The sequence below is a fragment of the Vidua chalybeata genome, chromosome 2 (genome assembly GCF_026979565.1).
Source record: "Vidua chalybeata isolate OUT-0048 chromosome 2, bVidCha1 merged haplotype, whole genome shotgun sequence".
Classification (NCBI taxonomy): Eukaryota; Metazoa; Chordata; class Aves; order Passeriformes; family Viduidae; genus Vidua; species Vidua chalybeata.
In genome coordinates this window covers 76,029,471-76,045,933 of record NC_071531.1, presented here as the reverse complement: position 1 = coordinate 76,045,933, position 16,463 = coordinate 76,029,471, and the positions used below count along the sequence as shown (strand labels likewise).

Below are 16,463 nucleotides of genomic sequence, written 5' to 3'. Positions count from 1 at the left end.
ACTACTAGCTATGTAGTTCAAAGTTAATCAGCCTCGCAGAATCAACAGTGTCTACAAAAAGCCAAGAAAATAAGGTGCTTTAGACTTAGAGGACAGATTTTGGGGTACACCTACCCCAAAGCTTGACACAATCTCTGAACTGCTTCCCCCGAAACTTTGTAAAATTGCTGTAATATGAGCTCTGGGGTATTTTTACAGAAAATCCTTTTGTATGTTAAATAGCCTTCCTATATACATAGAATCATTTAGTTTGGAAAACACCTTTAAGATTATAAAGTCCAACTGTTAACCTAGCACTACCACATCCACCACTAAACAGTGTTCCTAAGTGCTTCAACTACATGTCTCTTAAATCCCTGCTGGGATGGTGTCTCCAACACTGCCTTGGGCAGCCTCTCCCAGTGCTTGACAGTCCATTTTGTGAAGAATTTTTTCCTAAAATCCAATCTAAACCTGCCCTGGTGCAACTTGAGGTTTTTCCTCTTGTTCTATTGCTGGTTACCTGGGAAAACAGACCAGCCCCCACCATATACTGCAACCTTGTTTCAGGCAGTTGTAGAGAGTGAGAAGGTCCCCCCTGAGCCTCCTTTTCTCCAGGCTGAGCACCCCCAGCTCCCTCAGCTACTACTCACCAGACTTGTGCTCCAGACCCTTCCCCGGCTCCATTGTCCTTCTCTGGACACACTCCAGCACCTCAATTTCCTTCTTGCATAAGCAGAACTGAACAGAATTCAAGGTGGGGCCTCACCAGTGCCCAGTACAGGGGGACAATCACTGCCTTGGTCATGCTGGCCACCCTATTGCTGATACTGCCCTGGATGGCACTGGCCTTCTTGGCCATCTGATGACACTTGCATGTTTGCTGCCATCCCCTGCCTGTACTGAGATAGCAGCCTGAAGGACCTCACTAGCAAATTGTCCCTCTACCAGGTTTATCTTCAGCCAGCTTTGTTTTATCCCCTTTCTCTAGTCTCAAACTTAGTTTCATACTGTGTGCAACAGTGGTAGCAATGAGAAGAGTTTGAGAAGTTTGAGAAGACTTTTTGGTGAGACTCTTTTCTAGATACTTCCCATTGAAAAGCCAAGTGCCACAATCACATATCAAATGTGCATACTTCTTAAGGAGATAGAATTAATTTTTAAATGCTCCTGCTGCATCTAATAACAACCTTCCCATATTCAACAATAATTCCATTCCCCTAAGTTACAATATCTGATAAATAGCAAATAAATGTTACAAAGTAAAAATCTTGGGTTTTCTATCCTGCTTGTTTTTCTAGGCATTAGGATTTGTGCTTTCAGGTTCTTCTGCAATAATCATAAGGATTAGATCATGGGGGTTTTTTCATGAAAAATTGTTTTCTCCAGAGCTGAGAAGATGATGCCACAAGGGAAGTAAAATATGTCAAAAGATGCAGGCTAAGATCATGTTGCTCACACTCTGATGATAAGGGCTGGGAGGGAATACCTCAAGATAACTTTTCCTATCAGAAAATGCTTATTGGTCAAAACTGTATTTGTTTATGGGGGAGGGTTGAGACCGAGAGATTTCTCAACAGAAGCATAAACAGCTCTCAAAATTGTCTAAATGACAAATTCCAGAATGTCCTTAAAGAAAAATGCATTTTAGATTTCAGCCTTTTCAAGTTAAGTGTAAACTAATGATTGAAAACTGGAAAAGAAAAATAAGGAGTCAAAACCAACATGGAGTTTAATTCAGAAGTTAATTGGAATTTTTTGGTTTGAACAGATCTAGTTTTTGAACTGTTGCTTTGTGGCATCTTAACAGATTTTTGTTTTCCTGCTCAAGTTAAGACAGGACTAAATATTTTTTCTAGCCCTGTGTTAGAACAGGTGCACAGCTTCCACATAGCTGTGACAATAAAATCAAGATGTCAAAACCTGATACACCAATATTTTATATTTAACAAATAATTTTTCCATGGTCTTGTAAGTTCTGTTTTTAGTTTTTTAAGAATACAGAGCCCAAATGCATTTTTCAAGTTTCTCCTTCCCCAGTGCATGGAAGAAGCAGGCCATGCTATGGGATGAGTGCTCTGACACAAGGCTGCTGCCCCAGCACTTCTTTTTGCTCAGGCTTTCAATAGGACCCATGATAAGACTGTCCTTGTCATCACAACCAAATCTGCCCAGATCTGGAGACAGGGAACTGCTCTCTGTCCCTCCATTCCCACACTGGGACCTGTTTGTCCCTAGGGGAGCTCAGTGCCCAGGACATGGGTGACCAGCGGGTGCTTTGGCCCACAATGATGAGGTCTCTGAGCTTAAGGAAGTTGAAGGTATGTGGAGGGAAGAGCAGGAGAAGCAGGTATTTATGTTTTGAGAGGCCCATAGTTAAACATTAATATTTTAGTGATTGTACACTTCATGGCACAGAGCTTTGCTGCCAGCTTCAGCAATCCTGATGGATTGAACTGACATTTCCATTACATGTGTCTGCATTAAGCACTCCTTTTCTTTGCCCTCAAATGAATTTACTGTGAAATGTGTTGGCAGGGTTACTGTAGCTGAAAAAAACCTCTGTGATGTGAAATGTACTTTTCTGTCAAAAAAAGTTGTCACTGCCTCCTGGCAAATTAGTATTTTCCCCTCTGTTTTCTCAGCTCCACACCTTCCTCCCATGGCTTCAGGTTGTTTGTTTTGGTGGTTTTTCATTCTGGGTATTCCAACACCTCTCTCCAAAAAGAAAAAACTCCTGTTTGCAAATGTTTTGGAAGTCAGTTTTCTGAGAAGTATAAAAAAAACCCTTTTATTGGATATTTCCAGACATGTTACATATTTTTCAACAGTTCAGCATTCATCCTCTGTATTCTTTCTAGCATTTTTGAAGTGCTTGGGATGTGATTCCTGCACCAATGCTGACCTTCACTGTTTTACTTTGTTCTCCTGACCACCTGGTCCACAATATGTACATCAAAGTTCTTCATTTGAGATAAGAAGGATTTGGAAGCAGACTGGCTTAGCACTAGGCAACAAAATAATCAAATGAGCCTTTTCATTTCTCTCATACCCCCCCAACCTCTCTGTTTCAAAGACACTCCAAAAACAATCTGTACATTGAGTGAACAGAAGTGTTTTTATTACAGAAATCCTCCCTTTTCCACATGGATTGTCGCAAGAGCTTTTTGGACATCTGCCCAATCGCAACATTTTGGCCTGTAGGAAAACAAGCAACAGATAGTGTGTTTGTTTGGCTCCTGATTCTCCAGTCATCTGGAACGGCGTTACTTGCCACTTGCATCCATAATTTCTTTTCCAACCAGCTCTTCAGAACATTAATTTAGGCTCATGGGAATAGAGAAAAAATATTCAAAGATGCATATTTCATTATTTAATTTTTTTTCTATCTTCAGATTGTCTCAACAACACTTACTGAGTTTAGCAAAATACAAGTCAAGCCTTTGCAGTTCCAGCTTGAAGCAGAGCAATCACCAACAAAATTCCAGTTACATCCAGACACTTAAGACCCTTGGGAGCTAATATTAGTTAAACTTCACCTTCATACCTTCTTTTACCTTGCAATTGCTATTGTGTGCCAAATGCACACTATATTGCTCAGGGACTGTAGCAGGTGTGCCCTCTGGAGCTAAGTGAAGGCAAACAAGGTGTGCTCATCAAATGCTCTGAAGTCAAGGGGGGAAGTGATGCTAATCCCAAGCAGATGTAGGAGTTAGCCAACCTCATAATCTTTTCCTTCAGCAGATTAACTTTCACCTGCTATTCCTAATAGCTGTGCAATCAAAAATCAAGGAAGACTTTGTAATCTATTGGCAAGTAAATGCAGGAATAATGTCCCAAATGGCTGGTTTTCCATCACGTTCCCTTTAGTGTCAGTGGTCCCTCTTCTGTATAAGACAATAATTTATCACTGGTAGCCACCAGTTTTCTCACCATCCATGGACTTTTTTTAAGGTGTTTCTAAAAATTACCCAAGCAAAATATCTCTCATGTCTGTACACTTATTTTCACTATAATGTACCTTGCAGGTAGTATGAAGTCTAAATATAAATATCACTGCAAAAGATGATGTGACTTTACACTGGTTTAATACTCAAACTACAGCTGCTTATGAAAGATGCCAGGAAACTCTAGACTGAGGTGGAAATCCATGGAAAAAGCAGTGGATATGTCCAGAGCCTCTTCTGTGAGCACCAGCTAAATGCCTGAGCTGTCCATCCTGGATGTCCTGGTATTCTGGCACATAACTCAAAATTTAGTCTTCAGCCTGCAGGTCCTTTGAGAGTCCTCAGGGAGAGAAGTATTGGGGCGGAGGTGTTCTGAGTTCAGACTGTAGGACTGGATAACATTTCCCAATTGGCTGGAGCATCTCAAGCTCCAAGAGTGTTGCTGTTGCTGTACTTCTGCACACCTTCAAACAGTGCTTGGTTCCTGCTGATGAAGGGCAGACATGAAGTTGGCTTTGATTTGGGCCATTTGCTTACTGCCAATGTTTCTGTTTCAGAGCTGGGAAAGTGCAGAATTTGACTCTGGCTGGAGGTAGAAATGCCAGATTTTGGCACACAGCTCATTCTAGCACCATTAAGATTTCTGCTCTTCACACAAAGCAGAAGCTCATCATTTTGTCCAGACTGCTACAATGCCAGCCACCATGGGATCCTCCTCTGGGCCTTCTCCTGGGCAATCCTGCTTGAGAGATCAGATAAACTTATTTATGTTTCTCTTCCCTTCCAGATGTCAACAGTTGGCTGCTCACCTTTGGGTTCCAGCTGCACAATGTCATCCCTGGCTACCCCAAGCCAGACATGGATGCAATGGAGCCATCCTATGAGCTAATCCACACACAGATGAAAACCCAAGAATGGGACAACAGCAAGGTGATCCATGTAACTCCATACTGTATCTCATGCCCTTATCAGCAAACTACACATTTGCAATGTTGGTTGGAAAAGCTCTACCAGCATGTTGTGAGATGAAGAGCGAGTCAGACCCCATTCCAGTATTGAAATCTGACCAAATAATCACATACTAAGTTCCCTACTGCCATAGTGCATTTTCCTGTGATATTTTCTGATGGTTGCTCAGTGAAGTTGTGTGTTACTCTTTCTCCCACAAGAGGCCCCATTATCACGTATTGCAGGCTAAATTGAAGGCCTTTGCACTCAGGATTTTTAGAAGTTAAAAAAGGCGAATCTTGATACAGAATTCGTTTATAAAGTGGGGTTATTTTTTGTTCTAGAAATCTATTCATTCTGGATTAAAGTGTCTTAAATAAGAAGTCACACTACTTGCATAGGAAGCTTTTTCGTATTGCAGAGAGTCTTTCCAGAAATAATTTCTTATTATATTAAACTACATTTTACATGACCAGGTTTAATCCCATGTAACTGTGTCCTGCTTTTAAAAACAGGCTTGTTTCCCAAGCCATTTTGGTAGATGCTGGTGCAAAATTCAGTGATAAAATTGCCAAGAAAAAGGCTTTTGCAGCCCAGTCATTTCCCCATCTTCCTGTTGGGACATACTCAGCTGAAAGATGAAAAAGTTGTTAAAAGTTAGAGCACATGGTCAGGATTTGAGAGCCCTAGATTATATCCCAGCCCTACTGCTTATCAGTGTATGACCTTGAAAGTCATTTACCTCTCAGGATTCTCTTTCATTTCATAGCCTGATTGTATTCTGGGGTGGCTTTCATCTGTTTAGTCTGAATCCTCTTTAGTCTGAGCTCCCACTTGCTGTTGCTGTGTGTTCAAACATTACAAGAGCAGTGAGGCACCGACATGCTTGGGAAGATCAGGACACGCTCTCCACATTTCTGTTAATGAAATTATAACAGTACGCAATGGAACTGATTCCATCTGCCCTTCTAGCCTCTCTACCTATGGCTTCACTGAAATCTTGATGTCTGCAGCAGATTCTTGAGGTACACACACACCTTAAACGGGGAGGTCACATTTCTTGAACCACAAAAGGTATCACTCAAAGTTACAAACAAATTACTATAGATTGATAGTAGTCATGTGTCAGTCCATCATTGGTACTGAGCCTCACAGCCATGCTGAAGACAAGTTAAAATGTACCAGCTTCAACGAGAAATTTATATGAAGTGTCACTTAATAATATAGGGGGAACTAAAAAAACTAGCATGACTGGGTTGATGCTTGAAAGCTATTACAGTGCAGTAACTGTATGGTTATGGTTTAGAGCTCAGAGACAACATTTTTTGTTTCTTATTTCCTTGGATTAAACAATAAAATGCTAATAGAAGTTATTTCTCTAATGAGAGAGAGTCTCAGGATTTTCCTCCTCTCTGCTGGGACACAGTCTCCCTGGGCAAAGCTGTACAGGAGTAGGCAAACAAGAACGGCTCACCCAGAGACTGCACAGAAGACCATCTCTGTATTGTTATGCGATGTAGATAATAATTCTCACAGAACTACCACAGAAATTATCGTTATTGGTAGTATTATATTACTATTTTATCATTAGTTCACTATGTGTATTATAGTGTGTAATATATATATAACATTTTTATATTACTATATATTGCTATTATATTACTATATATATTATTATATTATATTACTATATATACAATTAGTATACTATATACTATTGGTATATATACTATATATACTAGTAATACATTATTATATTACCATATATACTATTATATTACTATATATATTACTATATAATATTACTATATTGCTATATAACATTTTAATAATACTATAATGTATTATAGTATCATTATTTGACTTATTGAATAGCCAAGTAACTTGAGTGACAGCTTGACGTGATGACTAACCCTTGTTCCTACAGGCAGATGAGCTGGAAATAAAATCAAGGAGAACCCTCCCTTCTGTCCACCCATTTTAGGTGAATCTGTCTGAATGAACAATAAGAAAAGAAGGAAATCTCCACGTCCCTCACAGGTTTTTAAAGCCAGAAGCTGCAGTGAGGGCTGTGCAGGGACCTGCTCATTAAGTGGGCTTTATACAGCTATCATGCTTCCAGATGAGTCCCTTTGCACTCAGATGTTGAAAGTGGAATTTAACCACTGCAGACTGTTTCATATTCTTCCCCTGTGTTATGACAGCAACAAAACATGAACATTATTATTTCAGTCTACAGTTGCAGGATCGTGCTGTGATAGCAAGTGGCTCTTAAATGCTGTAGAGCAGGATTCCCTTGCTTTCTGTCACACTCAGCATATTGTACACACATATTTGCATGTGCCTACAATAAATCCATTCACATATGATACCTGAACACATGATCCATTTTTTCCTACACTTATCCATGCATCCAACACTGATGTTTCCATAAAGTTCTGTTCACTCCCAACCCTTCCAGGCATCAATACACACTCCCAGACACAGTTCAGTCCTCTTCCTACTGGTTGTCTCTGTATTTATTGATGAAGCATGTGGAAGAAAATAGAAACTTCTGAAAATTTCACATAGGAAATGACAAAATTAAACCAAGGTAAATTGAAGCACAGGAAACATTTTCAGTTAATAAGACTGATCAATCTGTAAAATGGTATTGCAGAGCATACATAGTAAGCTCTAGATCTTTTGTCATTTAAAAGTAGCTTGGACAAGGAATTGATCACTGAATGATGTACCACAACTTTCTCATCTCCATGTCTTCTGATCCCTAGTTTCTCTGGGTGACATATCTCCTTGTGATAGACGAAAGTATATTTGAGCTACTCCACTGGCTTTGCTGATCAAAGTTGGCCCAGCAGATTGAGTCTGCTCTTTTATCAGAGAGGTACAACTAACAGGAGAACAATAACAAAGCAACTAATACCCATAAATGGCTGCTTCATCTCTCTTCAGGATGCATAACCAGAGGGCCCTAGCATCTCCTTCCAAAACATTTTTGGTACTCACCTTGCTGGTCTGGAAGACAGGAGAGATAATTCTGACTTTGAGCATGCACCACCTCAAAAAAAGCCAGCATGCCATAAGCCTTGCACTAACCCCCTAAAGCTCTGAAGTGACATTTAAAATCCAATACTCCATTGTGCAGCACTTCCCCTCCTCCTCCCCACTACTGTGAGGCTGTCACTAAATTGTTTGTTGAACAAGTTCAGTATTATTGGCCACTGGGGGACTCTGGGTGACCTCTGGCATATTGTGGAACTGCAGCACCTGAATCCAATTTCTCTTCTGTTTTTTTGTTGGGGTTTTTTTTTTTGTTGTTTTTTTTTTTTCTTCCTATTTTGTCTTGTTGAGCTGTCAGGTAATTGTTGGAGCCAGAACAACTCTATTTCCAGGGAGGGGAGTTTTGGAGTCAGCACTTGTATCATAATCTGCATCCTGTTATAACTACCATTCTCTCCATCCCATGGGCACTGTCTCCAGGAAGGGTCCTGTTTTCTGCAGTGCCTGTTACAGGCTTTGCTGGAGAAGTAGTTTTTGGCATCCCCTCTGGAGCAGCATTTTGGAGGCAAGGGCTGCTCTGGGATGCTCAGCCAGAAAGTGAGCTATAGGGCTTTGCTTTCTGGCAGAGCTTCTTCCAAGGACAATCTGTTTGAGACTGACTCTGCCAGTGTTCATCATTCTGGGAAGGCATCCTGACATTGCAAGTGCTTTGGCCTGGGCTTGGACCATCACACTGTCTGCACGTCTGTCCATCAGCCCCCAGTTATGTTTTACAAATGTAGTGGTCAGTTTTCAAAGGATCTAATGCAGGGAAAGGAGTTGAAGTCTCAAAGACATTAGGCTCTTGAGGCTTTATGAAAATAGATGAGAAATCTGTAAAGTGATGAGCAAGAGGATGAGGCAAATCCTCTTACTTCTCTGCACTTGAAATCTGCTTAATGAACTCAACCTCGCTATCCCCCTACAGTCATGTACAGTGGTGGGGTGGAGGAGAGACCTGTCCTCTAAGCCCCTGAGTTAGTGCTCCTGTTTGGCTCTGGCCTTGCTGGCCCATGGCTCACCTCTGCTGCCCCACATGTCACCTCTCAGACAACCCAAGAGCCTGCAGTGCAGCCGTGCTGGTGGACACATCCAAACAGAGACTTATCTCCAGGTGATGGCCACATGGAATATAGGGAGGAGGCTGATGGCTGAACAATGGCTTTGTTAATGGAGAGCTACAGGGTAAATAAAAAGGGGGCTTATAAAAAAGAGGGAGAGCAACTTTTTATACTGGCAAATAGGGATAGGTCAAGGGGGAACAGTTTTAAATTAAGACAGTAAAGGTATAGATTAGATGTTAGGAAGAAATTCTGTACCCAGGGAGCAGTGAGGCACTGGCACAGGTTGCCCAGACAAGATGTGGATACCCCGTCCCTGGGGTTGTTCAAGGCCAGGTTGGATGGGGCTTTGGGCAGCCTGGTCTAATGGAGGCATCCTGGGCCATGGTGGGGGGGTTAGAAGAAGATCATCTTTTAGGTCCCTTACAGACCAAGCCTTTCTGTGATAGATAGGAGTTAAAAATTAATCATATATCAGAGAAATAATAACTTCCAAACCTTTTGGAAAAAGTAGCTTTCTGCATTGTAAGCCATATGGTGGTAAGAGAAACACCTATCTGTCTATAATGGCACAAGAATAGAAAGAAACTTGGAAACATGTTCACGTATTTCACATCTTGGATCCTTGATGGGAAATTAAAGCTTTCAGTCTCACACTGGAAGGCGGTATTTAAAAACAACAGATGATAGGATCTGGCGATGGTATTTCAAATCCTCAAGAGGTGCCGGCAAAATGCAAGAGGATATTCAGAGATCCCAGTAATGTGCTGCTCTCCTGAGCTTTGTGCAGCAGAGAACAAATGATGAAGGTCGTTCTCTTCTCTCCAAAGGGTTGTTACTAGATAAAGTGAAATGTCACCTAAGGACATCTGATTAAAAAAGACTGTGAAGAAAAACAAACCCAGCATATTTGTCACTCACATAGAGCAACAAATATTGAAATAAAATAGAGATGAATTCCCTTCTTTCTTCTGTAAAACTGGTTTATAGATGCCTTGGTTTACAGTTGCTAAAAGCAGCAGCAATTTTTGGAGAATAGCACATGGCACTGCAGCTTTGGATGGAAATTTTCTGTTTCTTTTCCTTGCCAGTTCATTGAAATGAGTTCTAAGATTGAACAGAAATGGTAATTTCAAAGTCAGGGATACACTGCCTCTTTGAAATACATATAATCTGTTTGCCTCCACCCTCTTTATATTCACAGTACAGCATACACGCTGGCTGTGCTCTGGTTTGCTTGAATTTGTTGGTTGGGGTTTTTTTTCTGTTGGATGTGTTTGCTTTTCCTTTTAACAGAATGCTGTTCCCAAATACACTCTTTTATCAAAGAAATGCACTGAAAAAGTCATTTCACAGTCATCCTGGGCTTGTTTTCAAGGTAACAGAGATGCATTTAGTTATTGAAATAGTTGATAGCTAATAGTTAAGTTTGAGCAACCTGATCTAGTGGAAGGTGTCCCTGCCTGTGGCAGGTTTGGAACTAGATGATCTTTAAGGTTCCTTCCAGCCCAAGCCAGTCTGTGATTCTGAGTGATGGTGAATGTTCAGTGTGTTACAGCTTTGCACATCTCATTTCCTACTTCCCTATGTGAAAAAAAGGTGGGGAGAACCCAGAAGTAACCAGTCCTCAATAGAAAACTCTTTTTTGATTGTGCTCTTGTTCTTGATTAAGACACCTGAAGGTAGGTCTCTGCCTGTGAATTTTGATACTACGGTGGTGTCCAGATCCACTGGTTTGTTGGGGCAACCTAATTTGGAGGCATTCATAGCGGATCTTTACCTAATAATTTGCTCATAATCAAAAACAGCTCTTCAAGAATAAGGTGATGAAGACAAAATTGAAGGGGAGCAGGGGCAATTTCTGATAGGAATTATTCATCCATGCCCAGTACTGCCTGACCTCCCTGAGCTCCCTTCCCCAAGGTGATAATCAGTAGATGGTGCAATTAATTCCAGGGACTCTTTATCACTCACCTGCTGGTAAACAAGGTGATGTATATATAGATGGTGATACATAAGTGATCACAGGACATAGCAGTGTAGCACAGAAGACCTGATTTACATCCTTGAGTGAGCAGTGATTTGGTATGAGTGCTGAGAGATGCCTTTTCCCATCACTGGTAAATGTTACTGAGACAAGTTGGAATGGCAACACGACATACGAAGTGGTTAAGGGACCACCTAGAGTCAACCCCTATGAGATACACCTGAGAAGAACTCGCCATTTAAACTTCTTTGAAGAGGAAGTAGCTAATTACCAAGGCTGTGCAGTGTGCACTTATTTATAACAATAAGTGTTTCACGGAGCCTAGAAGCCTAATTGTTCCATGTCCATCATCACTGACATCTACATTAATTACGTCCATTTTTTGCATAATTAGAGCACTTGTGCAATTGGCAGAGACTCAGCTCCCTATCAGTCTGTTAATTATATTGCTCTCTAGGGGATGTGTGAGATGCCCCACAGGCAGGATGGAGAAAACCAAAAAGAACTCCTTTTACATAGGAAACTGATTCCTGCTCCACCTGCTATGCTGTCAATCAAAAAGGGAAAAAGAGAATGTACACCAGCCTGCTCAACACTGAACAAAAGTAATTTCTGGGAATTTTAATGTTCTACAACCTAAAATGGGTTTTTGAAATTGTATTCCTCTATTCCCTTATAGTTTTCTCTTCTAACAGTCAAAACTGCTTATAACTTCTGAGTAAGTTGCAATGCTGAATCCCTTTTTTTTTTTTTTTTTTTTTTTAATACTTCATGACTCGTCCCTGGAAATGAGGGTTTATTTCACTTCCCTTGTCATGTTACAAGTCTTGTGCGAGTGGTCCACATTGAAATGCCTGCATCATCTGAATTGTATTCTTGCACCCAGGGTGTGAATCTCTAGTTCATGGACAGTTTGAGGCAATATCCTTCATGGGTGTTTAATTTCCTCAAAATAATTGGAATGGAGTAAACTTTGTAGCCTATGTTTAATCCTGGGTGTCATTACATTATTGAACTGAGCCATTGTCACTGCCAGGAGAGTTTTGTCATAGTTTTTGTCATCTTGCTTTTGTGAAATTTTTCAAATTTCAAATAAGTGTTTGTGAACAGGAGTCTGTAAGAAGCCAGTGCTGCCATGAATTGATGGGAGCATTTCCAGAACATTTTGCAGTAATGATGAGCTGCTGACTCGCTGTGTGCTTGCTCCATTATATCCTAACAGCAAAAGTGTCTTTGTATTGCACTGGACTGCAAATGATCTGGGCTGTTGTCTCTCAGTTTTGCTTCAATGTATGCTAAAACTTGAGCATCAGGTGTGGTTGGCCTGAACTCTGGGAGCCTGGAAAATTGTAGAGGGTTTCCAGGAAATAAGTTTTGGATTTAATGCCTTCCTTGAGTTTTGAACAACCTGCTTTGGCCAGGCTGAAATGGAATACACAGAGGTTATGGTCAGTCTGAGGGTCATACAAATCATGCAGGGCCTTTGAAGGCAGCACAAGGAGTTACAACATGGAGTTAAAATAAAAGAAACTTTTACAAATACTTCCACACTTCACGGAAAATCTGAAAGCATTTGGTAAAGCATCATGGCCACAAGACGAATTGTTTCTTATGCAGAAGAACACTGAAACACAACTATGTGTCCAAACTCAACCCCCCATACCACTGAGGCAAAAAAATAATTTTCTACCTCTACATCCTTCAATCTATGAAATTAAATATAGTTCAGTTTACAGAAACAATGAGCATTAGGAGGGGACAACATGTCTCTCCATGAAAAGGAATTAAAATTTTGAAAATATATGGTAAAGGGGGAAAAATAATGAAGCTCCTCATTACATATTTCCAGTATGTTCTTTGGCTCTCCAGCATCCTAATAATGCTTTTGGGTCATCAGGTTTCTCTTTCTAATATGTCATTCTCTTCTTTCTCTCCCTGCTCAGTCCATTTTGGGGGTCCAGTGTGAAGTGCAGAAGCAGCTGAAGGCCTTTGTCACCCTGGAGCGCTTCGAACAAATCTACAGCTCCAGCATCGCTGGGTGCCGGCACGTCAAGAAGAACAAGAACTTTGCTTCTGGAGGCTCCATCTTTGGCAAGGGCGTCAAGTTCGCCATGAAGGATGGGCGCGTGGCCACTGACATCATCAGCGTGGCCAACGAGGATGGGCGGAGGATCGCAGCCATCCTGAACAACGCCCACTACCTGGAGAACTTACACTTCACCATCGATGGGGTGGACACACACTATTTCATTAAGCAGGGGCCATCAGAGGGCGACCTATCCATCCTGGGCCTCAGCGGTGGGCGGAGGACCCTAGAGAACGGCGTGAATGTGACAGTGTCCCAGATCAACACAGTGCTGAGTGGGAGGACTAGACGCTACACGGACATCCAGCTCCAGTACGGTGCACTGTGTCTAAACACGCGCTACGGGACCACCTTGGACGAGGAGAAGGCACGCGTCCTGGAGCTGGCTCGACAGCGCGCCGTCACCCAAGCTTGGTCCCGGGAACAGCAGAGACTGCGGGATGGGGAGGAGGGTATTCGTTCATGGACAGAAGGGGAGAAGCAACAAGTGCTGAACACGGGCCGGGTACAGGGCTACGATGGCTATTTTGTGATCTCAGTGGAGCAGTACCCTGAACTCTCAGACAGCGCCAACAACATCCACTTCATGAGACAGAGTGAAATGGGCAGAAGGTGACAGAGAGGGTCAGTGCGGTGACTTCTTGCCAAAGACAGCTACTCTTTTGTGGCCACTTACCTGACTGTGTTGTACTCAATCCTTTTTCTAAACTGAACAAGGTGGTGGGGAGGAAAATAGAAAGAGAAGGAATAATAAGGTTGCACTGTAACTCATGCAACATACTTTTTTCCCATTTTAATTTGGCCTTCATGCATTTTTTGCAATGAACAGAAGGTATGTTTTGCCATAGTGTGATCACAGTGAAATTTACTGTCTCTTGTCCTTTTTTTTTTGTTTGTTTGTTTTGGGTTTTTTTGTTTCTTTTCCCCTCTCTTTGTGAGGAATTTTAAGTGGGGAGTTGTCAACATACGTCCTTAGGTGTACGTGCAAAATGGGTGTCTGTGCTAACTTGTGTCATCCTAACCCTTTCTGATTTGGAGCAGGGACATAGCCTTCCACCTGGAACAGGGGGAGCCCATGGCATGCCAGAGAGCTCCTCCCAGAAAGAAAGGAGATGGAAGACAACGCTGATTCTGATACTCTGAAAGTGACCGTCCGAATCATGTGCCTCAAAAGAGACCTTACAAGTAGTTTTCACGTTTCCCTTGGGACATAAAGTGTTTCTTTGGGGGCTCCTGCTGAGCAGAAGTAGATTATAGAGGCAAAGGAGCTGATTATATCACCTTGCAAGATGATTCTCTTCCTTCCTGAACTGGAATAAAAAAAGAAAAAAAAAGGTCTTTTTTCATTATGAGAGTAGATACTTTTGGGGGTTTTTTGTGTGTGCGCAAATCCTGGTTTTAGTTAAATAACTTAGCAAAACCCAAGAAAAGGGACTCCCGCTCTACTGAGAAAAGCTAAAATAAATCCTCTCTCATACATAGAGCTGTTCTATAGGTGGATTTAATGCGCCCATGTTGTACATTTGCTAATGGCATAACTTCATTAAATGTATAGTGTTTCAGTACATGAGGCTACGTGTTTAACAGTCCACTGTGCTGTATCTGATAAAACCAGTTAATTTTTAGGAAGCTGATTTGAATTTAAAAGTAGTTATAGTATCCCAGTGACATACCACTGAAAATTAGAGCCAAACCCTGCTTTTCCTGATTCTGGAGCTTGTATTTATTGGCTGGGAAATGCAGTTTGGAGTAGCATGCTGGCAAGTCGTTTATGACTATGGCAGATAAATGTCTCCTGGGGACTTTGGCAGCAGGGATTTTAAAATGTTTAATAAGTAGCAACAGCTTGTGCATGGTGGGACAAGAAGGAGGATATTGAAATCAACCCTCTCACTGTTTCTTACACGAGCTCAAATTTAATGGAGAGCCCACTTGACTGTTAGCAGTGACAAGGGGGAGGTTGAATGGAAATGCCCACTACAGAGAGGACCAAGTGCTTTAATAAGAAATTGCTGACAAAGTTGTTCGGCATGCTAATGTAATTTTTATTCACATAACCTCTGTGCTCTGGTATTTGCAAGAGTCCTTGAAATTCAAGGGAGCAAGGAGATGAGCTCAGCATCCCCTTCCCTGCCTGAAACAATCCTGTGCTGTTCCTGCAGGCAGAAGTGTTACCCCCTCCCCTCAATGGAGCTCTGGCTGGAGGTGGCCAACCCTGATCCTAGATAGGTGTCTCTGTCACACTGATACCTGCATGTGTCCTGACTCTAAGAGCTCTCTTGTGTCTCTCTGGGAACAGCTCAGTCTGATTTATTTTTTGTTTGATTCCATCCACTTCGGCTTTTCCCAGTTCTGCAGAGAGATAACCCAAGACATTCAAGTCCATGCCAAGGCTGTTTCCTTGCTCGGAGTCCTACAATGCACCTGTGTACTCAAAGGCAGCTCTGCTGCACTCATGCCACCAACCACTGCCATCCTCCAGCACAGACCAACACCCCTCTGCAGGATCTCACCCCCAGATACAGCGGGGGCGTGTCTTGGCCATGCAGTCCTCAAGCAGTGAAACATTGGCAGCCCCAGTGTTCTCACGGTTTTTCCATAGATGCCGGCTGCCAGCTCCGTCTGCCTTGCCTGTCTGTTCCCAGGTGCTTGCCAGGAGGAAGGTGATGGGATGGAAATTCCCTTAACAGACTGTTCCTCCTCCAATTCCAAATCCCTAATACCTTTGGCTGCGTGGCCATGACCAAAAAACAGTATAGGTTTGATTTTCTGATTGTCTCTCCTGCTTGCAGCAAGGGTGATGATGCTGATGCTGTGTCCCAGCGCTGTACTCTGAACCACCCCTTGCAGCATACAGCCTTTATTACTTTGGCAGGAGTGAACCACAGGCAGCTGGAGAGGGTATCCAGTTCTGGCAGAGGATAGAGAAGGCATGTTGGCCAGACCTACTCCAGGCTTTGGCAAGGGAGCAGTTGCTTTGGCAGCTGCCTGCCAGGGATGGTTAAAAGGCCATGGCATTGCCATATGTATGGCTGGTGTGAAGCGCTTGGTAAGCCTGGGTTGCCCTGAGGATGCACAGGTGGGGGTCAGGGGCAGTGTTAGCCAAACCAGCAGTAACCACCTACTCAAAGGAAGCAGCACCTTCTTGCTAGTGCTGTCCAGCTCCCTGCTTCCCCCTCTCCAAGTCACACCACGGACAAATTCCTCTTAAAACCTCAAACTCATGATGGCTGTGAGTGTCTCAAACAGCATGAATGGAATGAAAAGAGACCTGCAGGAGGCAGGGTCAAAAGGTATGAACCCCTGGTAAAAGACCCACAGAGCAGAGAGAGCTCATTGTGCCTCCCATTTACACTGCCCCATTTCAAGCAGCTCCGAAGAAAAGTGGTGCTTCTGTATCCATCTGCGTCCATGTG

The 16,463-nt window shown here is 42.4% G+C and overlaps 1 protein-coding gene across 1 annotated transcript in view; it reads left to right on the top strand.

Annotated features, from left to right (window-relative positions):
* The window catches only part of TENM4 (teneurin transmembrane protein 4), a 342,526-nt gene extending 328,804 nt beyond the window's left edge, over nucleotides 1-13,722 (top strand). The window contains exons 27-28 of the mRNA XM_053934325.1: nucleotides 4,714-4,856; nucleotides 12,905-13,722. Coding sequence (XP_053790300.1) covers nucleotides 4,714-4,856; nucleotides 12,905-13,663 — 902 coding nt within the window. The 3' untranslated portion in view covers nucleotides 13,664-13,722. The remainder of the gene's footprint in view (nucleotides 1-4,713; nucleotides 4,857-12,904) is intronic.
* The last annotated feature ends 2,741 nt before the right edge of the window (nucleotides 13,723-16,463 follow it).